Below are 22,493 nucleotides of genomic sequence, written 5' to 3' on the forward strand. Positions count from 1 at the left end.
AAAAAAAAAAAAAAAAAAAAAAAAAAAACAACAACAAAGAGTTCCCTATATCCAGACTGGCTGTAGCATTTCTCCCTGCCTCACCTCTCCTACCCCAACGCTGGCAATCTGGGCAGCGTCCTCCACTCTGCCCTCCATGACCCTAGTAGACCACACAGAACGCTGCTGTTCTGGCCATGCCAGTCCTTTCAGACCCCAAGCCTGTGCATTTGGCATCCCCGCCAGGCCTGCCCTCCACCCTTGCCCTCTGTGTGCCAAGCCTCTCGGTTTCCTCCTCTCCCTGTGGAATCACCCCACTGCTCCCCGTGCCGTAACTCCTGGCAACTGTGCCCCCCCCCCGCAGTCTTCCACCAAGAGCCTGCGGACCACCATTGGTGAGGCCTTCGAGCGGCTGCACCGGCTGCTGCGTGAGCGGCAGAAGGCCATGCTGGAGGAGCTGGAGGCAGACACGGCACGCACACTGACCGACATTGAGCAGAAGGTCCAGCGCTACAGCCAGCAGCTGCGCAAGGTGCAGGAGGGCACCCAGATCCTGCAGGAGCGGCTGGCTGAGACCGACCGGCACACCTTCCTGGCCGGAGTGGCCTCCCTGTCTGAGCGGTAAGTGCCACCTGCGGGGCGGTCTTCCCAAAGTGACCAGCTCCTCCCAACCTGTGTGAGGTAGATGAGGCTGTCAGCAAGAATCCACTTATTCATATCTGTTATCAGTCTTTTGTGGGGCATCTGCTGTGTGACAGAGCTTGGGCTGATGCTTTATGTAGTCGTATTAGTCTATATATAATACATTCTGTCTACATTAAAATGAATGAACAATATTTAGTAATATATAGCATATTACATATGTTGTTTATATTACATATCTATAACATATCGCATGTTATTTTACCAATGTTGATACTATATTATTTTATAAAAGCTTTATATTATTATAATCCTGTCATCCCCCTTGGAGGTAGTGACCACGGTCATCCCTGTTTCACAGGATGTAGAAACTGAAGTTCAGAGAAGCTAGATCAATTGACCAAGACCCCTCAGCAAGGTGGAACCAGGACACAACCTCAAGTTTCTCTGGCCCCAAAAACCAGGCTTAATAAAAACACTGATCGTTAACACCATGCACTTGGTGTTGGCCCTAAGCCCAGTTCCGTGCTAAGTATTCGGTATGTTATGTCATGCAATTCTTTAAAAAAAAAATAAAGCTTAGAAGGCAGGTGCTAGCATGGAATTCATTTTAAAACCGAGGGTAACAGCTAGAGAGGCTGGAAACGGCATAAGCTGACACTTGCATCCGAGTCCTGCAGGCTTCTCACTACAGGGACCCAGCACTGGGGCAGGAATCCAGTCCTCAGTACAGCCTTTTCTTCTGCTGTCCTTCCAGGCTTAAGGGGAAAATCCATGAGACCAACCTGACATATGAAGACTTCCCGACCTCCAAGTACACGGGTCCTCTGCAGTACACCATCTGGAAGTCCCTGTTCCAGGATATCCACCCAGGTGAGGCCCTGCCCACCACTTCCTGAGAGGGCCTGGAGAGTCAAGGGTTATCCTGGTGGAGCCAGGGGGGCATGCCCAGCCCAGCCCAGCCCCCTGCCCTAAGTATAGCAAGGGGTAGGGCAGGGAATGAGCAGAGTGCCTTGCTGAGCACCTGCTATGCCCCAGGGCTGTGCTGGGCACCTATACAATCGCCCAGCTCAGTAAATCTTCATAGGACCCATGAGACAGACTCCACAATGTACCTACCGCTCCCCAGATGGAGGTATAGATCTCCACTGATGGCAGGGTTGCATCTCATAAACCATTGCAAGGTGAAAACATCCAAGTCAAAAACACCTTTGACATGCCTGATCCACTGAACATCCTAGCTTAGCAACACAGGACACCATATTTTGTCTCTCCTCATGATTACATGGCTTATCGTGATGCCCAGAATTGCATGAATGTCACACCCTATATAGGGGGCATCCCTGGGAAAAGAACAAAGTTCAGAACTTGAGATACAGTTTCTACTGAGTCCATGTCACTTTCTCCCCCATTGTACTTGAAGTATCATGAATTGAACCATCATAATTTGGGGACCTTCTGTACTGAAGCCCTGGGCCCTTCACTGCCTCACTCTAAACACAGTATGTATGGAGCACCTTCCCCACCCAAAGAACTGTTCTAGGTGTGAAAATAGAGTAGTGATCAAAATAGGCCAAAAAAAAAACAAAAAAAATCCTGTCCTGCAGATCTTACATGCTAGCGTGTGAGAGAGAAACATATAGGGCAGAGATTTTATTTTATTTGTTTTGTTTTTTGAGACAGGGTCTCACTATGTAGTTGAGACTGACCTGGAAGTCACTATGTAGCCCAGGCTGGCCTTGAACTCACAGCGATCCTCCTGCCTCAGCCTCCCGAGTGCTGGGATTACAAGCATGCGCCACCACGCCCGACATGGGGCAGAGATTTTTAGAGAGGAGGTCCAGTCAGAAGACCTCGGGGAGAAGGAAGCATTGGAGTAGAGATCAAAAGAAAGGAGGGTAAGACATGTCTGAGGGATAAGGTGCAAGGAGGCAGAGGCTTGCCTGACATATTCAAGGAACAGCACAGGAGGTCAGGTGGATTGGACTGAGACAAATGAGGGAGACTGGCGGTGAAGAGGTCAGGAAGGTAGCAGTGATCAGACCACGGGGGCCTGTGGACCAGTGTGAGTACTTCGAATTCTATGTTGAAACCAAGGCCATTGGAAGATTTGGGGCAGTGACATGACATGAGCCAGTTTAAGATTTTAAAGAATCCCTCTGGCTGCTCAGTTAAGGATAAACTGAAGGAGGCAAAGGATGGAAGAGTTGACTGCGTAATCATGGAGTGGTTTCAGGAGTGCTTTCAGGTTTCATGGAGTGGGTGAGAAGTGGTCAGAGTTAGGATGTATTTTGGAGGGAAAGCCAACAGGATTGGGTCTCAGGTGTGAGAGGTGGAAAATAAGATTAGAGGGTTCTGGCTGCAGCAGCTGGAAGCATGGAGTTGTGAGCCGGCGAGGTGTGCAAGGCTCCTGAGATGTGTCATGCTGATGTTGGAAAGGCCATTAGACTCAAGTGTGCAGCTTGGGAAAACGGGCAGGGCTGGGCTCATCGGCACAAGGACAGCAGTCAGTGGGGCCTCATTAAATGTGTCATGACTGATTTCACAGATGTGAAAGGAGGTCCTGAGTGCTCTTACACATTGCTCTGTAACCTTGTTTGCGGAGGAGCAGCGGGGGCGGCATTTTCTAGGCGGGTGGATGGCACTTCTGAGTGTCCTCCTGGGGTGGAGGTCACCGTCAACTCCCAGCCCCAGAGGGACTTTATACAGGGCGGCACTGCTCAAGGGAGGCAAGAATTCCGCCCCTCACGCTCTCCTCAGCTCCAGGGGAGCCCTCTCAAGTAGATGGTCCAGGGGGCACCCTCTGCCTCAGCTGGCCACTACTCCATCCCTGTCACAGCTCAGAGAGGCACCTAGGCACCTCAGCGTGGCGTGCAGCCTTATCACACTCAGCCAGACTGAACCATCTTAGGCCTTACGTGAGCCGTAGTCTGCCTCCACCCTTCGCACATGTTTTTCCCTTTCCCTGGAGCCCTCTCCAACCTTCCTCGGTCTTTGATGGTCAACTTCTGTTCTCCTTCATGTGTTACTTTTCAAATTCCTCCTGTGAGAAGCCTTCCTGGGTTTCTCCAGGCCGTTCTGGACCTTCCCAGTTTCACAGTTTTGTCAGTGTCTGTGTAGCTGTCTCTGTCTCCTCTGTCTGGACCGTGAGCTCTTAGAGGCTGGTTAGGGTCTGGTTCATCTCCAGCAGTCAGCACAGTCAATAAAAAGAATGAGTTCTAGTCCCAGTCCTGCTTCTAGAAGAGTGCCTAGCATATAGTAGGTACCCAGTGCATATTGAATGAGGAAACTTCTGGCCCAGTCTTGGACAAGTCCTTTCCTTGGAACAACAAGGATGCCATGTTCCTTCCCACTTCACTCACAAGGCAGCAGCCAAGTGGGCAAGGTGCTGATGGCCCATGAGCAGGATTTATTGGCCTCAGCGCAATGACTGACTGTGAGGCCTTGTTGTGGGCACTGCTCTGTGCGTGGCAGGATTCTTGGCAGCATCCCTGGCTTCTGTCCAGTAGCCCCAGCTCCTTGATTCTACTAAAAAAATGTCTCTGGAAATTGCCGGTTGTCCCATGGAGAGCGAAAGTGCCCAAATTGAGAACCACTGTCCCAGAGAACTCTGCTCACAGCAGGGCTGAGGGAGCAGCAGTGTGCGTCCTGCACATCCTGCTCGGAGCAGAGGCCCCTGGGACTTCAAAGAACAGTGACCCTCTTCCCTGGGCCCCTTCCTTTGTCTGCGGGGCCTGTGAAGTCTCTGGCTTCTCTGCCAGCAGCAGAGCCCTTTATGTCCAGGCCAGAGGGTTGCCCCCAGGGACCGGGCTGTGGATTCTAGCAGCTTCCTGCCCACCCCGACCCTAGAGCTCAGGCTTCCATCTGGCACCTATCACTCCCTGCTCTGGAGCTTCCTCTCTCGACCACCACCCACCCTGCTCTGCTCCTCCCACTGCCGCCTTCTGCCTGCCGGACCTGAGGGCCCCAGCTTCCAGGCACAAGCCTCCCCTGTGGGCCAGGCAGCCCATTGTCCCGAGGACACCAGACACGGCTCTCACCACCCCACCTCCTCCCCTTGGCTGCCCTCTCCCCTCCCCTGCTCACCTGTACCCAACCACTTCGGAGTCCCAGCATGTTACTGCTGAACTGTAACCCAAGGCAGAGTACTCCCTTTCCTCATCTCCAGAAGAGGGGTAGCTGCACCTATTTTCCAAGGGAAATATAGAATTAAATTATTCACTGGTGATCGTAACCCTACAACTTAGTACTTGGCACTTATTTGCTAGCCTTGTTGTGAGTCCTCACATGGTTCCTCTGACTCACTGAGCAGGCTTTCTGGGTCCACATGAGAGAGAAAACAGGATGTAAAAAGACCTCAGCCCATATTCCAACTCTGCTTTCACCACAAGTGGCAACTTGAGCCAATCACTTACCTCAGGGAACCTCAGTTTCTCCTTCTGCAAAATGGGCACAGTGACGTGTGCCTCCAGAACTGCGCTGTGTTCCCAGGAGCTAGGAGATATGAAGATTTCTGCAAGGCCTGCTCTGTGCCGCTGAGGGTCTGAGTAGGTGGGAGGCTCGAGGAACCAAATAGTTTTATAAAGCCTGGCTGGAGAAAAGTGAACGTATTGGTCCTAGTAGCCCCCGGCCCCCTGTTCTTGAGAACAGAGAAACACAAGCCACTGGCAGCCAAGGGATGGTGATGGGCTGTGCCCTGGACAGGCTCTCTGTCATGTTTGGGTGATACCTGACAGGGGCTAGGAAGCATTTCCTGCAGCCCCCACAGGTGGTGACGCCTTCATACCTGGGGCCTCAGTGAGGCTTTACACCTAGATACCAGTCAGTTGCCTCACGCTGGCATTTCTAATGCCATGTTTCTAAATTCAGTCCCACAGCTAGAAAGGAGCTCTGCCCTGTAACACAGAGATCACGGGCGGGCGGTCTGTCATCTCTGGAGGGTAAAGAATGGACCGGAATGCTGCCAGACAGTCCCTGGGCCAGAAGGTTGCCACGCCCCCTTGCGATCCCCTCTAGTTACTCCTGCCCACCCCGGGAAGGGTGGAAGAAGGCCTGGGGTGCAGGACCCCCTGATAATGGTGAGATGGGAGGCCCTGCCCCAGCATTACCCTTTGGGCTATGAAAGCTTCTTTACTCAGTACACACACACACACACACACACACACACACCCCTAATGAGAATAACAGGCCTCGCCCCTGATCCTGCCCGCTGGGAGGCCAGTCCTACCCCCTGTAGACTCAGGCTCCACCCCTGTCCCCGCCCCCTCGTTTGCGGTACATACTTAGTAGGGTCAGGATTTCCTCGCCCTTCGGGCTCCCCTCTGTACACCTGGTCTCAGAGCCACGTGAGAGGCTGCATGGCTGCCCTCCCACCTCGTCAGTGTCTGGGGAGTGGTCTACTTAGGCTTAAGAGTGAGTTCTTAGGCCTGCTTGCCAGACTTTAGGGCCCTCTTGCCCTGAGCCCAGGTTTTTGTCTCTTGTAGGTCTCAAATCATCCTGGGCACCTGCAGTAAGAAGCCCAGGTCCCCCACATCCAGCTCACCACCCTGCATTCACATCCCTCTGCCATCGACACATCCCACTGCCCTGGCATGGCTCTGTGGGTATCTAATTAGGTTCCTTCCCTGGCTCTCTTGGCCACACACACCCTCCACTTCCTCCAGACCCATCCCTCTGGGGAATTCCCCACATTCCACAGGGCTGGAGCCTTCTGGTTCCACCTGCTGCCCTGTGGCCAGTCAGGCTGGAGACAAAACCTTCATTCACTGATTCAGTCTTTCTTCACCTGGCTCCCCTCTTTGTCCCTAGATAGTTGTGTTGCCTTTGACCTTTCTGTTCCCAGAAATTAGTGTTTCCACACAGCCCTCTGAGTTCTAAGAGCAGTAAGAAGAGTGTAAAATACAAAACTAAATTTGCTCTTAACAGAGATCATGGAAGGAGCTTGACACATGTCAGAAGTCAGCTTGTTAGTGGACGTAGGAACAGAAGCACAGTCGGGGCCAGGCTGTGGCTCCCTGTTGGGACAGTTGCCATGACTGTCATTTTATTTCTCTGCACACACACAGCCCGTAGAAGTACCTGAAATAGGGAGTAATGCTCCAGCCCAGTGCCATCAGGTCCCTGCTCCACTAGATAAGGGGACTAGATGGTGAAGTCCTTCACCCTGAGGAACTGGTACCCATTTCCCACACACACACTTTTCCTTCCCTCTGTCTTGATGTATCCTGGAAATGACTGTCCAGACTAAAAGGAGCCCAGATTCCCTCTGCTCCTCTGGCTGGCTATCAGTACCCTCCAAAGAGAGAATGAACAAAGGTCTCCACGAAAGTTCATGAAAATTTTGAGGTCAGACCTGCTAAGCTGGTATGGCCAGTCCCGGTGCAGGTGACCCAGCCCGTATCACCTGCCCAACCCAAATGGAGTCAGCCTAATTTGCTGAGCATTTCCACAAGGCTGCACCATGCCAGGCTCTGTGCTGGGTACTGGACACAGGAGAAAGCCAAGGTGACTAGTACACAGTCCCTCTTGCCCTTCTGGTATGAAGGGATCAGATGTGAGCACAGAAGGACTAGACTGCATGCGTGAACACAGTGCAGGGATTCCAGAGGAGAGGGAGCCCACCTGCTGGGCCCCCAGGACGCTCCCATGTGTGATCCCAGCAGCAGAGAGGAGGCTGGAGCATGCGGGGAGGGGGGAAGGAGCATGAGCAAAAGGTTTGGGCCTGAGTCTGGGGGAGCTGTCCGGTGACAGATGAGCTGGCAGAGAGGGCTGGAGCTGTCGATGGTGGCCTCCTTGATTTTTCCACCTCTGTCAGTATTTGCTGACCTGAGATCAGTCATGTCCCTTAGTTTCCCCACTTGTCCAATGGAAGAATTGGCTTAGAATTAGTGGTTTTCAGGTAACTGTCTACTTTTCATAACAATTTGGAATGTCTCAAAGATCATATAACCCTTTCACAATTCTAAATATACATGTATGTATCTAATTATATATGCATATATATATATATATATATATAGATGGGCACTAATATAAAGGAAATATAAAAGGGAAGTGTTGCTAATAAAATATTTTGTATGTCAATATGTAGATGCTTACTCAGAACCACACTAGAAAGCATAAAGTAGTCAGATGCTTCTATCATAGGTAAAACACCTTTGTGCTTCAAATGCCATCCAAGTATACAGGTAGATTGTATCAGTCCTTAGAGATGTATTTTCCAAAACAGTGAACATTTCTTAATGAAATTTCATGCCCCCCCATCCAACTTTACCTCACTTTGGTAGTTGTGTTCTAGAACATTTAGTATCCATTAAAGCTGCAGAAATCATGTTGTTTATTCATACAATGGAGTTAGGTTGTAGTTCCAGATTACGATAAAAAAAGATTTTTCATCCTTAGGAAAGTCCAGTGAAACATTTGAAAACTGCTGGTGGGCTGAGAGTGAACAGTCCTTCCCTACGCAGGACCACCCTGTGCATTTCATTGTCGTTAGCATCCCAGGATCCCACTGTCAGGGAGACAACTCAAACATCTTCACGGATTTCCAGATTTCTCTCTAGGGGGCAGTAACACCTGAATGATCTTTAAACTCCCTCCCAGCTCTGGAATTCTCTTTCTGGACTTCACATGCGTTAATTCTGCAAATGTTTGTGGAGTGTCCAATATGTGCCTTGTCCTGGGCCTTGGCCAGTGACTAACCAGCCATGACCCCTCCTCCTCTGCAGCCTAATGTAAAGCTGGAGGGACTTGAGCCATTGTCAGGCTTGTATTTAGGGTCACACAGTGGGTCAGTGGCCTAGCCAGAACCCTGTCCTCAGCAAAGAACCGAGAAGGGGCTTGATAGCTTTGTTTCCACTGATCTCTCCCTCCTCCGCCCCTCATAGTGCCCGCTGCACTGACCCTGGACCCAGGAACTGCCCACCAACGCCTGATCCTCTCCGATGACTGCACCATTGTGGCCTATGGAAACTTGCACCCACAGCCGCTGCAGGACTCACCAAAGCGCTTTGACGTGGAGGTGTCAGTGCTGGGCTCCGAGGCCTTCAATAGTGGTGTCCATTACTGGGAGGTGGTGGTGGCAGAGAAGACCCAGTGGGTGATCGGGCTGGCACACGAGGCCGCAAGCCGCAAGGGCAGCATCCAGATCCAGCCCAGCCGTGGCTTCTACTGCATTGTCATGCATGACGGTAACCAGTACAGCGCCTGCACGGAGCCCTGGACACGGCTCAATGTTCGCGACAAGCTGGACAAGGTGGGCGTCTTCCTGGACTATGACCAGGGCTTGCTTATCTTCTACAATGCTGACGACATGTCCTGGCTCTATACTTTCCGCGAGAAGTTCCCAGGCAAGCTCTGCTCCTATTTCAGCCCTGGCCAGAGCCATGCCAATGGCAAGAATGTCCAGCCGCTGCGGATCAACACAGTCCGCATCTAGTCTGGGCCAAGGCCCACATCCTCCTGGGCCATTACCACCAGCAAAAGCCCAGTCCAGTAGAGGGAGGCCTGGACTCGGCCCACATCCACCACTCTGAGACCTCAGGCCGGTTGTTTACCCACCAACCTCCTTTGTCTGTGACCTGGAGGTTATGCTCCATGATTCCTCAGCTCTCTCCCAGCATTGATATTCTGTAGCTCCGACTTTGGTGGGGACGTGACAAGGTTTCTCCTCAGGGCAACTCCTGCCCAACACTCATCCCCATCCTCTCAAGGGCAGGGACTACCTCCTTCTGTCTCCCACCTGCCCGGCTGCCCTTGTCTCAGGATTTGTCAGATGTGACCAGTAATTGACAACCTGAAAGATGCACAGAACCCTCTGTGTCCATGACCTAAGACTTGCCCTGACTGAGCTAGCGATGGGCCATTTTAACCCTTGACCCCCAACAGTCCCACAGTGGACAGAGGCAATAGCTGTTCCTAGAGTTGTCTGAGACATACCCCCTCCTGCCACCCTGTACCCAAAGCTCTTTTCCACTGATCAGCAAGTCATAGAGGATGCTGTGTCCTGTGGAAGGTACCTAGTAGTTGAGCCCATGTGTTACTATGTGACCATGTCACCCCTTTTCTACCCACAACCCAAGGACACCTTCGGGACTGATGTAGAGTCCATCAACTAAAGGCATCCGCAGGACAAGCATCGCTGGATGATGAAGATCCCCAACAGCTTTGGACAGAGTCCAGCCAGCCACGTTCAGCCAGGCCTCTGTGACCTGCTAGGCTGCAGAGAAGCTGCTGAGTGCTTGTTTTAATCAGGACCTGAGCTCTGGGAAGGGCCCTTGGCCAGGTCCTGCCTTTAGACTTGACATCTATCTCACTTAGGATCCTGCTGCAGAAACGAGAGCCACTTTAGCTGGCTTAATTAGACAAGGATTTATTACCAGCTCCCTGGTGACTTGCAAAATTATTGGAAGGGCTAGAGGAGCAGAGTCTGCTGAATTTCCAGGAACAACCCCCAACTGCCAGATCTATCATGTCTATTGTGACCAAGAAGGCTGCTCTCACGGCAGGAAGCTGCCGCATCAGCAACCACTGACTGTAAAGTGGTGCCCCCTCTGGCACCATCCATGCCAGCAAATAGATGACCTGAGGCCTGCCTCTCTCCCACCTAACTCAGGTCCCACGATCCCATATCCCTACAAGGGACTCTGTGGAAATGAGTCAGATTCTAAACCTTGGCTACAAGGGAGTCTGGGAAATGTAGTTTTCTTCTTTCCAGCCTCAGTCATACAAAAAGGCTTAGTAGATCATTAGAATGGATGTTGAGCGAGCCCATTCACATTTTTTGCTACAGCATCCAACTGTGTTGTGTTCTGTGGTGTCCTTGTGATTGTTTTCCTGCCCAGAGATGACAGCCCAAAGAGCGAGCCTATAAGACCGAGCTAAAATGTCACCACAGCCTTGGCCTTTCTTCCCAGCTCTGGGGCCTTCATTCAGTACTTGGGGTCTCTGAGCACAACCATTCCAAAGAAGCCAGCACAGCTGAACTTTAGAGGCTCCCGCTCACAACTGCCACACACTGGGACCTCCCCTGAACAAGAGGAATTCTTAGCCCTACCCACCCCCTCAATTTCCAGAATCTGGGCTATTCCTGACAGTATTTTTATTTAAAAACGTTGCCCATTTTGTGAGTTATGATCAATTTGTATTAAATAAGTTACTGGATGCCAGTGGTCTGTTCCATTCTTTCTGACAAACACAAAGCCCCACCTGTTCAGTCCCAGGCGGTGTAGGTCCATTAGAACAGCCAGTCCACAAGCTCCTCTGCTGGGTAACTCACATGTGGCTCACTCTACAGCGGCAGAAAAGCAAGACCCAGAGAAAGGACAGAAAGTGAGAACTGAATTCTAGGCCAGCACATCACACCCCTGTTGGAAATTCAGGACAACTGCCAGTCTTTTCCTGGAGGAGAGCTGGGGTAGGCCTGGGAGAAGGCACAGGGAGCTGGAACTATTTAGAACTGAGCATAAGTCCAGTTCCTATCAGTGTGTGACTTTAGAAAAATGGCCTAACCTCTCTGGGTCTCAGTTGCCCCACATGGAAGAGTAGGGATGGCACCACCAATTTCATGTGATTCCATGGTAAGCTAAGTGTGGTGCACGTAGGAAGGCCCTGCCTGTTCCTCTTCTGAACCTCTGTGCTGGAGCTGACACGGAGAAGCCCATCTTCCTCCTTGTGCCCTGAGAGGGAGGTTAAACCATCAGGAAGATCCCCAGGTCTGCTTCTTGAAGGCAACCCGTCCTACTTTTGCCTGGTGGGGAAACAGCCTGGCCAGGAGAACAACAGGGACTGCACAGGGCACACGGCTGTACACACTGGTGTTGGGAGGCCAGTGGGCCATCTTGGCTTCTCATGGATTCCTTTCCTCAAACCTCGCCTATAGGATGAAGAAGGTTAGACTGGATGCTCAGAGGCACCAGGTGGCTCCTCATCCGTTCTCTGGAGGAGGAACACCCAGTCATTGCCTTGTTTGGAGCTCTAGGAAGAAGGGCACAAACAAGGATGGGGAGGAGCTGTTGGCAAGGTAGACCAAGGAGTCTTGATTGGCTGAGAGAGCAGCCCAGTGTACAGTTAAGTTATGGAGGAAGGGTGATTTTGAGACCAGAGTATCTCCATGAACCCCTATTTGCTTAGATCTCTGTGGTTCCTAAAAAACTATACCTCCCTGTTTTTGCTCAGTGAGTATCTTTGCTCTGTCTTCTCCCTCTGGGGAGAAACAACCCTCTCCCCACACACACCCTGGTCCATTCTGCCATTTCCCCCTCAACCTCACCAAGTCTAAGATGTGCTGGCCACTTCACACCCTCCCTGTTTTAAAATGTCTGGGGCTAACTATAGGGCCTTATTTATGTAGCCACCTGGGGACTCCTGGAAATTAGGATGCCTCTAAGAGATATATCAACATAACTGCCCAGAAATATTCCTGGATAAAGGATAGGATTGTTGGGCTGAAACCAGAAACCCCACATTTAATGCAGTTAAGAGGGAAGGCAAAAGCAGCACAGCTGTGGATAAGAAGGAAGAATCAAAGCAGATCTTATCCAGGGTGGAAGAGGATTGATTAGCAGCAACCTCACTCTGAGTCCATGTAGCCAGCAAGCAGACTGCTGGTACTTTTTCTACTTTATCTAACTATCGAGACGAGCCCCTGAGGTGAGAATCTTTATCTCAGTGTTTGAGTGAAGAAGCATTCCCAAAGGAATTCGCCGCTACTCTCGGCAGAGCTGGAAATCAAATCCATCCAAAACTAAAGCCCACCTCTTCACCGGACCTTTCTGGAAGATCTTCTCCACTTTGAGGACTGCTTCAGCGACAGGCAGCAGCCACGGGGACTGGGATCCACTGGGCTTCAAAGTAGGTGCTTAAACCAGCTGTCGTGGAATTGTGGGATTGTGATTCACGTCTCGGATGCATGCAAAGCGTTCTATGCCTCCATGGCTCACAGGTGGACTTCTAAAGACCCTGTGTGACCTTAAGCAGGCCCCTCTTCCTTGCTGGGGCTCAGTTTCCCCAAGCAAGTTGAAGAGGGTGACTGGGATCCACTGGGCTTCAAAGTAGGTGCTTAAACCAGCTGTCGTGGAATTGTGGGATTGTGATTCACGTCTCGGATGCATGCAAAGCGTTCTATGCCTCCATGGCTCACAGGTGGACTTCTAAAGACCCTGTGTGACCTTAAGCAGGCCCCTCTTCCTTGCTGGGGCTCAGTTTCCCCAAGCAAGTTGAAGAGGGTTTAGGGATTTGGCTGACTGGTTGCCAGGGTCCCAACCCCGTCGGTCCAGGATTCTGAAAATCCAATGTTGACCCCATAGCTTTCCAGATTTATCGCGCTGCTCAGCACCTAGTGAGGCCATTCATTATCTCTGGGTCTTTCTCTCTGGGATGGCAGCAGAGACAGAAAATAAGATTTCTTGGCTGCACAAATCTCACCTCAAGGGCTCTAGGGAAAGCCTGTCCTCCTGCCAGAGAGGCCATCCTGAAAGTTGACTGCTCACACCTAGGCAAAACTCCCCACTTCCTCCCCTCTTGCCTGAGTCCTGGCTCTATTTACCACCCCAAGCTCACCAACCGGAGGTCAGCTACAGACGGAAGTGCAGGGGTTTGGGAGGGATAGGGGAGATGGCGGTACTGGCCAAGGTGCTGAATCGAATGGTCCTTGCCCTCCCACCAGGACATGGCTATTTCTCCTTACTATAGGACGAATGTTTCTACCCAATCTCTCAGGAAATCCTGAAGCCCATAAAGGAAAAGGAAGTGATGAGGAGCAGAGCAGGAAAGAGGGTATGGCGCAGTCAGGAGACTCAGCTTCCAAAAACATAACAGAAGAGGGAGAGACGCTTTTGCTTTTACTTTGAAACATGCACATTTTCCCGTTTTTTCTCTCATTTTCTTTCTTTCTCTTCCCTTCTCAATTTTCTCTTCTTCCTCCTCCTCCCCTCTCCCTTCCTCCTCCCCTCCCCCTCCTTCTTCTCTGTCTCTTTCTCCACCCCTGTTTATCGGAAGTACTGTAGATTGGACCTAAAGACACCCCACCGAACTATATCCCCCAAACCTTTTTATTTTATTTTCATTTACTTTTTATTGCTATTTTAAGAGAGTCTTGCTAAGTTGCTAAGTTGATCAGACTGGGTTCAAACTTGCAAACTTCCTGCTTCGGCCTCACAGAGTGCTAGATTACAGGGCTGCACCACCACTCCTGGCTGTTTTTATCTTTTTTTTTATCTTTATGAAAAGTCTGTGAGTTTTACTCTAAATGTAAAACAGAAAAATCTTCTCCTTTCAGATTTTTGTCAGTTCTGTCACATTTCTGATATAAAATATTCCTCACTCACCCTAGGAATGAGATGAAGTGGCAAAGTGGTGACACTTTGGAGCACAGGTGCAGAAGCTCCATACCCTGGTGTCATGATGGTAGAGGGCCTTTCAGGAGACTGGAGTTAGAGACACAAAGCCCCAGATCGTGTGAACTCCCTAAGAGAGTGGGCCTAGATGTGATCAAGTCTGAATGCTGGAGAAGCCTGGTGATACTTTGATCCACCCTGAAGTTCAGAGAGAGTTAGTTTCTAGCTGAAGGTACACAGCAAGTGACAGAGCTGGGACTAGAACCCAGACGTCTTGGTTCCCAGCCAGCACACAGGAGAGGTAAATTGGAGAGGCCCTGAGCCCAGGCAATGAAAAGCAGCATCAAGGGCAGGCTGGAAAGGTGCAGGGCACAGGGGTGCCTATCAGAGTTGGGGACTGTAATGCTCAGAGAAAGGGTAAAAGGGGTGACAGAATCAAAAATTATTCTCTGAACAGTAGAGACTCAGCCCAGCTGGAGATGATGGTCATCACCTTAGACTCCGGGATGGCTGTGAGAGTCTCAGTGCCATTGTTTTACTGGTCAGTAGGGTCAGGCTCATCCTCAGGTCTCCTGACACTCGGCCCTTGATTATGTTCATGCAGCCTCTGTTCTCTGCCATGTACATTCTGGAACCAGCTCTCTCTTAGTCCCTGGATACCTGGAGCCTGAGCAAAGACTCACAGCTCCAGTACCAAGAGCTGGGTGCCATCTTTTGTCCTGTTTCTCAAAGAGAAGACAGAGCTGGCCTAGATCCCAGCTGCCTTATCCTGGGCACAGTCCGTGTCCACCCATACCTGCTACCTCCTTTGCCAGTATGAGTCCAGAGCCAGCACCAGCTACAGCAAGAACAAATTCCAGCAAGGACAGCTACTGGAGATACAAGCAGTCTCCAGTGAGTGAGGGCACTGGGATCTGGGGCCCATAGGAGTTCCCTGACTTCATGGGCCTACTGTCGGCCCTTGGACCTCAAGCAGTTTGGAAGTTCTGGGGGGGTCTTTTCCAAAATAAGAGGATTTCACCTCTCTCACTGTGGAGGTTGAACCACTAGGCCTATGTCCTGTGCCTACTGTGTAACCCCGATCAACCAGGAGCGAGGTCCTGGGGACCAGTTGCTCTGTTCTTGCGACTGGGAGCGGAAGATGAAGATGAAGATCTAAGGAAGAATAGAGACAGGCTGGCAGTGTGTCATCTCACAGGTGTGGGGCCATGGGTCAAGACGTGGGCAAACCTTGTGAAACATGGTGTGAGCCCTGGTTTTCTGCCTAACCCATCAGTGACATTGTATAGCTCTCTTTATGTCTACCTTGGGTCTCCATTTCTTGTGACCTTAGCAAGATGTTATGGCTTGTGTCTAGATGTCCCTCCAAAGCCTCACGCAGCCATAGGTGGGGCTTTTTCAGAGTTGCCTGGACTTAGAATGGGATCAATTCATGGTGCAATGTTAGGATCAAAGACACGAGGGTTCAGGGTGTGAGTGCTACCACCCTAAGTAGCCTGGATGAGATATAAGGGATAGAAAGAGCTGTGGTCATCTGTTGGTTGCTTTGCTACCTTCTACCTGCCATGAACTGCTTCTTCTCTTCAATGCCTATCTGCCATCCTTGGAGCTGGCCTTGGAGCCAGTTAAGTATGGACTGAAATCTCTATAAACCATGAGCTAAATAAACCCTTTCCTCCTTTAACTTTGGGTATCAGGTATTTGGTCTTAGCAATGAGAAAAGTAACTAAGACACAAGAGCGCCAGGAAGCCCTGAGCTTTAGGTTCTAAGGCTCTAGCCAGAGGCAACTTCATGGAGTTTGCCTCAGAGTACCCAACCCCTTTAACCTCTCCCTTCCCCTTTGGAGACCTGCTTCCGTCCCACTCTTGGCATGCCCTCCCTGCCCTTTTCATCTCTCCATCCTAACTTAACCTCCTTCGCTCCTCAGTATAATGGGCTTATGCCTTGAGGTGTCTCCTTCTCCCCAGCCTGTGCACATTTATAACAGGAGCCACTCCCAGAAGAGAAACAGCTAATGGTAGAATTTCAGGCCCAGTGACAAGCAGATGTAGAAGATTATGGGGAGGGTGGATAGGAAGGAAGGGAGCACTTCCTATGACACCATATGGGCAGCACCACAGGTGTCACTGTGTGGGCGGGCACAGACCAGGCTAGGAATGACAGGGCTCCTCTTCACCAAGCTGCTCTGTCCTGCTCTTGCCTGGCCCTCAGCCCTCACTATTCTCACTGCACAGATGTTTCTGTTTACAGGGTTTTCCTCCAGAGGAGGAAAAATCAGTGCATGTAACATAATGATCAGAGCACTTAGGCGATCAGGATCCCAAATGGAGAACACTCAGCATATTCTTTGTCCTTCACACTTCTGCTCTTGTAAGACTCTTCCCCACCTAGATAGCCATGCTCTCCTTTTATTTCCTGTTTAAATATTACCCTTCATGTCCTACTCAAGACTGGCTGTGTCATTGTCCAAATCCAGAAGGATTTGTGGCCCTGGGCCCCTGAAATACTTGGGGACTCCCATTACTACTGGACCATCAGCATCTTGAGGCCAGGACCATTGCCTGCAGCTCTTCCCAGAGTACAGAGGGGGCCTCAGAAAATGCATAACTGTCTGAAACTGGCAGTGTCAAAGTGGAACAGAGATCTTCCCATCTCTGAATTTGGAGGAATCTTAGAGACCAGAGGGACCACCCACCCTACTCCCACCCCAGCAAGATGCTCGGGTAGAAACTGAGTGCCCAGGGAGACTCACAGGCCAAGCCTCAGCCAGGCTGTGTGCCGGGGAATCAGGGGACACTGGCAGAGATAAGAAAGTGCTTTGTCTACCGTTTTTACAAATTATAGCATAACATGTTATTTTTTTTTAAGTCAAATAAATGTAAGAATAGAAAATTCTTTTCATCCAATCCTAGAAGTCAGCAGCTGCTAATAGTTGGTGTGATTCCTTCCAGATACATATACAGCTATATATACAAAAATGTCATTATTTTACAAAAACATGATTAACCTTCACATAACAGGCTTCATCTTTCTATACCTTTTGCAGTAAATTCCTTCAAATGGAATTGTGAGCTGAAAGGTTTTCTCATTTAAAATACATTAGTTTCTTTTTAAAATTATTTTTAATACAAAAATAAATTCTAGCCAGGGATTTAGCTCAGCGCTCCATGCCTGCCTTGAAAGTTCAAGGTCCTGAGTTCTATCCCCAGTACCAAATAAATAAAATCTATTGAACTAATTTTAGGAACCATTAAAACATCGCTTTCCTGAGTTAAAAAAAAATTGTATACAATGCTCACTGTGGAAAATACAGCCAAAATAGATCCAAAGTAAGAATCATCTATCTTAGTCACTGTCCTGAGGTAACCATTGCTGGCATTCTGGCAATAAGGTTTACAGTTTTTTCCCATGTGAGAATACTTTACAAAAGTCAAAGCAAGCCAGGCGTGGTGGTGCATGCCTGTAATCCCAGCACTCTGGAGGCTGAGGCCGGAGGACCACTGTGAGTTCCAGACCAACCTGGCCTACATAGTGAGTTCCAGGTCAGTCTCAGCTACATAGTGAGACCCCATCTCAAAATACCAAAAGAAAAAAGAAAAAAAAAAGTCAAAACATATATTCTATCTATTGTCCCATCACCTGTTTTTTTTCACTGCTCAATCAAAGGCTGTGAACATTTGTCTCTCAGTTTTAAAAATCTTCTACAGCATTGGTTTAATATGATGTTTGACTTCAGGGTCCCTTAGAAGACTGCTTGTCCCATTCCTGCTCTGAGTCAGGAACATGCTGCAGCCCTGGTGCCCCAGGGAGTGACCTTCCTTTCAGGAATGAAATGCAGGCCTGGGATTTAGCTCAATGGCTCTGCCACCAGTGCAAGGACGCAAATTCAATCCCAGGTACCAAAAAGGTGGGGGGATGAAATGCCCTGCAGGGCCCTGATCTCTTACTGCTTCTGCCCCTCCTAAGCAGAAGCCCCAACACCCACTGATGTGTACACAGCCCCCCTGCAACTTTTCCACTGCTACCCACTGGTGCATTAAGTACATCCCTGTCCTTTTCCTCTGCCACTTGGCTGGACCCTGGGCTCCTTCAATCGTGCTGCCAACCCAGACTCAGATGGGGAGGTAGGGAGGGCTTGGGTGATCCTGTAAGGCAGAAGAGGGACACAATAGGAAGGAGGCAATGTCCTTGTACCCTGGCCAGCTTGCCCTCAGACTGAGGGGCTGAGGAAAGAACGGGAGAATAGGTGGGCACCAGGTGTGGGAAGGGGAGGAGGAGGAGCTGATTATATAGTTTTCAGGTTCCCAGGAGATATTCAGCTTCTCAGCCAAAGCCCATGCTCTGCTCAAGGAATTTACTAGCCTAATAGTATGGAGTTAAGCGTGGTTTGGGGCACAGCCCTTCTCCACTTCTTTTCACCAATCACACAATAGGAAACGTGGAACATGGAGTTCCTAAGCCACCTCCCCCGCCCTGGACTGCCATAACTCAGTTGAAACCCATGTTTTCAACGCTCTCTCTTCTCTCAAAGTCCCTGCCCATCTTAGGATTTGTTGCACCTTGTTATGCATTCAGGCTGATTTGAGACATCATTAGCATGATAATTATTAGCTGTCATCTCACTTAATCCTCACAGTAAGCCTTAGAGGAGGTGCCATGTTTGTCCCACTTTACAGATTCGAGAACACTAAGTCCAGGGTGAAGATGATTTTGCAACTCAGTGGTAGAGGTCACATTTGAACCTGGGCCGTGTGACTCCGAATGCTTCTTAGTACCCTCCAATCCCTATTCTGCTTAGTGATGTCCATAGAGATAATTCCTCTCTTGTCACAGTTGAGCAAGGTGAGACCAGAGAGGAGGCGGACCGTCCAAGGTCACATGCAAGGCCATGGCAGAGTTGGGTAAATCAGGCTTTGTGCCTGCCTGCCTGCCTCGCCTCCCACCCAACATGGGCTACATTTCAAAAGGAACGCTGAGATATGAAAGTAGGAGGAGGCTATTAGACGAGGGGAAGAGGGGAGAGAAGGGTAAGGGAGGGTGATAAGGAAGATGGATAGGATGTTAGATGCAGGTAGGAAAATGTTAGAATATGGCCCAATATTCAGTATAATTGATGCACTAATAATGCCCCCCAGAAAGGATGCTGGGAAGGTAGAAACACTCCCGGGGCTGGAAACCAATGTCCAGATCTGAGAGGGCGTGGGGCACTCAGGTAGGGAAGGCTATGTTTCTTCATCCCAGCCAGGAGCCACCTCCTCCAGGTCAATCCAGAGAAGCACTGACTTTTAAGTCCTGAAAAGAGAAAAAGTGACATAACTTGTGGGGTGGTGGAGGGCTATGCCAGGGTTCTCCCTTCTCTCCACTCTCCTGCAAGACAGCCCCGTGACGCTCGGCTCTCCTTCACTCACTCCTTCAGTCACTGAGGACGCTCGGCTCTCCTTCACTCACTCCTTCAGTCACTGAGGACCTACTCTGTGCTAAGATAAACAGACAGATGCACCCCAGCCTCTCCCGAAGAGTGAGTGGTGAATGAACGACCAGACAATCACAGAATTGTGCCATGAGCCCAAAGAGAGTCAAAAGAACTCAGGAAAGAGGTGCTTCCCCAAAGCTGAAACCTGCAGGATGAGGAAAGATAGAGGCAAAGGACCCTAGGAAGAGAGGCGAGCATGTGGCAAAAACAGGAGGTGGGAATGGAGGCTATGTGGCTAAGAGTTGCATTGAGGCAAAGGAGCAGAGCAAGGAGGCTGGAGAAGAAATCAGGACTGGGGGATGCCATGCTGAGAACCACCCTGGGGGCAATTGGGAGCCACTGCAAGGTTTTAAGCCAGGAAGGACTATGGTCTTATTTGTGTGGAGTACAGCAAAGCTGGAGGCTGGTGGCTGCAAGGCCCTTAAGGCTGAAGCATGAGGTAGAATGAAAGAAGTGAAAGATGAAATGAAGAGGCAGGGACCTCTCCTGGAAGTGTGGGGCTGTTTCAAAGCTGGGCTACACATCTTCACCCCACTGTTTCACAGAGCCCCAGAGAGAGAAGGTACAGAAAACTGGCAGCTGATGTAAGGCTAGATAGTGGAGCTCCAACATGTGTTCCTAGCACCACAGTCTCCCATGCCAATGGCATCCCTGGGTTTGTGTGGTGACAGGGATCTCCCTGGGCAGCAGCCCATCCCCATCCTGGATAATGGTTAGGAGATGGCTCCTTAGAAGGAGATGGCAGTCTGCCATCTCCACTAGTCCTAGCCATCCTCTGAGCACTCCACAAAAGCCTGGCCTCCTTTCCAACAGCCTTTAAAGGTCCTCTGTTTACTCCTTTTCACCAAGGACTCCTTTCTGGGTATTTGTTGAATGAACTGAAGCAGCAATAATGGATTCCTCTCCACCCAAGCACCTTAGCTGACATGGAAAAGGAAGAGTCAACGTGTGTTTGAATGTTGGCCTTGCCACTTCCCAACTGGGTGTCCTTAAGCTAGACATTTCACCACATTGGTTTCAGATTTCCCTGTGGAAAATGGAAATAAAATTATCTATCCTTACCAGGCGTGGTGGCACATGCCTACAATCCAAGCACTCTGGGAGACTGAGGCAAGAGGGTTGCAAGCTCAAGCCCAGCCTAGGCAACTTAGCAAGACTGTCTCAAAATAAAAAATAAAAAGGGGCTGGGGATATAGAAAGCTCTAGGATCAGCCCCAATGCCAACCAATCAATTTACCCCTGTTAGGTGGCTGTGAAGACCAAATGAGTCAAGATAATAGTGATACCTAATGACAGCTGAAATTTACTAAGGGATTCCATGTGCTACATGTCATCTTATTGGGCTGGGCCACATGCCTGACCCTTGATAAGTGTTCAGGACTTGCTTATGGAGAGCATGAAGGCCTGGCAGCATCCAACCTGGGTTCAAATCCTGATTCTACCCCTGTGAGTTTACTAATCTATCACAGCTTCCCCAGCTGGTGAATGGTGGTGACAGAGGCAGCTCACCAGATTGAGTAAGATAAGGCACATAAAGCATCTGGTGTAGTATCAGCATCACGTCGCTCCCTTTTCATCCACAACATGTACATACACAACACCTGCTAAGCGCCAAACACTGGGGGAAAGAACTGTTGGACATGTGCCCAAGGTCACGTAGTCTTTATCTCCAAACCTGCCATTTCCCCGCACCACATTGCCTCCCTGTTGTGAGGACCAAGTGCTGTGGGGGCCACAGCTACTAAGGACATGAGCATAGCCTGCCCCAAGAAACAAGTTTGCCACCTCTGCCCTGATGGACCACCCCCATCCCACTTCTGCCAGATGTGGGTGGCTTGCAAGCTGCAGTGATCATCATCCCGGTTCTGATCTCCTCATCCACTCTGCTCGTAGTCATCTGCAGCTTATGGAAGACACACCATTGGTGGTCCCAGGTCAATGGTCCCAGTCTGCCATCTCCACGAGGGGCCCAGGTGAGCCACTCAAGGACATCATGAAATGATCCATTTCTCTTTTATGGTTAACTCCTCATGCAAAACACTCAGGAAAACCACTATCACATCTGCACTGCCCAAGTTTGTGACCTTAAGAGAAGAAACTCTCCTAATGCTAACAAGGAATAGAGTACTCAGCTAGATAAAGCCTCAAAAAAGTCACAACCATGTTCAAGTTCTTCTGGGCAGTGCTCACCCATCCTCTTGGGTGAAGGAAGGTCCATTCTGTCACCTCTGTAACCATGGCCCTGAGTGATGCTGAGCCACACACTTCCTCTCCTCTGTCTCCCTGAGGTCTCCTGAGCCAGGTGTCTCCACAGAGAACCTCACCAAGAAGCAGGAAATCTTCCCACAGGCACTGGATAGGAGCATCACTGGTTTCACTCTAGCTGGGGTGTGGCTTTTCACATCGTCTAGAGTTTGCAGTCCTCACAATTTTCCATTTTCATGTGTTAAAATACCCATAGCACCTTTTCTTTTCTGAAGTAACAGAGTTTCCAGAGGTGGCTCTCACACAATGATCTTAAAAGTACAGAAGTCTCACCACTGTCCAAGATCTCAGGATGGCTGATCTGGTTGTCTGCACACAAGGTATGTAGCTTTTTCCAGTCGTCCAATAATCTCCAAGTGTGCACCATGTGCCAGGTATCCCAAGTGCTGGGTTTATAACAAATAAGAGCAAGAACCAGTAATCCAGTGATTAGAACATAACAATGACTACACAGTAAGAGAAGTACTTGTGTAAGGTACACAGTCTGAGGGAGTAGCCAGGAAAGGAGAGTTAGGCAAAACCGCATCTAAGAGAAGAGGGTTAGCAAAATGTGGCACCAGAGCTGAGCCCTCAGGCTAGAAGACTGCTGGGAGGAAGGGACAAAAGTATGGTCCAGGAAGAAGGAACAGAAAGTACAGTGTAGCAATTAGCAAATTATGACCCCCTTCCGGCTTTATAAATAAAGTTTTATTGAAATATAGTCACATGCAGTCATTTGTGTGTATCTGGCTGCTTATGCTCTGCACAGCAGTGTGCAGGAGTTGTAAACCCTGAAGGTAAAAAAGTAAAAAAAAAAAAA

The 22,493-nt window shown here is 49.9% G+C and overlaps 2 protein-coding genes and 1 long non-coding RNA gene across 3 annotated transcripts in view; 1 reads left to right on the top strand and 2 right to left on the bottom strand.

The window, feature by feature from the left end:
- The window catches only part of Trim62 (tripartite motif containing 62), a 65,123-nt gene extending 55,173 nt beyond the window's left edge, over positions 1 to 9,950 (top strand). The window contains exons 3-5 of the mRNA XM_010645279.2: positions 344 to 600; positions 1,379 to 1,494; positions 8,508 to 9,950. Coding sequence (XP_010643581.1) covers positions 344 to 600; positions 1,379 to 1,494; positions 8,508 to 9,058 — 924 coding nt within the window. The 3' untranslated portion in view covers positions 9,059 to 9,950. The remainder of the gene's footprint in view (positions 1 to 343; positions 601 to 1,378; positions 1,495 to 8,507) is intronic.
- LOC104876954 lies at positions 1,649 to 5,174 on the bottom strand. Its single transcript, XR_784459.2, has 3 exons — positions 5,037 to 5,174; positions 4,708 to 4,806; positions 1,649 to 1,964 (listed from the first exon to the last, which is right to left on the bottom strand). It is a non-coding gene; the product is annotated as an uncharacterized LOC104876954 (long non-coding RNA).
- A 7,566-nt stretch (positions 9,951 to 17,516) lies between the features above and the next one.
- Positions 17,517 to 22,493, bottom strand: part of Azin2 (antizyme inhibitor 2) — a 40,967-nt gene continuing 35,990 nt past the window's right edge. The window contains exon 9 of the mRNA XM_033767471.1: positions 17,517 to 19,248. Within this exon, the coding sequence (XP_033623362.1) occupies positions 19,219 to 19,248 (30 nt within the window). The 3' untranslated portion in view covers positions 17,517 to 19,218. The remainder of the gene's footprint in view (positions 19,249 to 22,493) is intronic.

Source organism: Fukomys damarensis, unplaced genomic scaffold (assembly GCF_012274545.1).
Source record: "Fukomys damarensis isolate Sample0158 unplaced genomic scaffold, DMR_v1.0_HiC HiC_scaffold_23, whole genome shotgun sequence".
Classification (NCBI taxonomy): domain Eukaryota; kingdom Metazoa; phylum Chordata; class Mammalia; order Rodentia; family Bathyergidae; genus Fukomys; species Fukomys damarensis.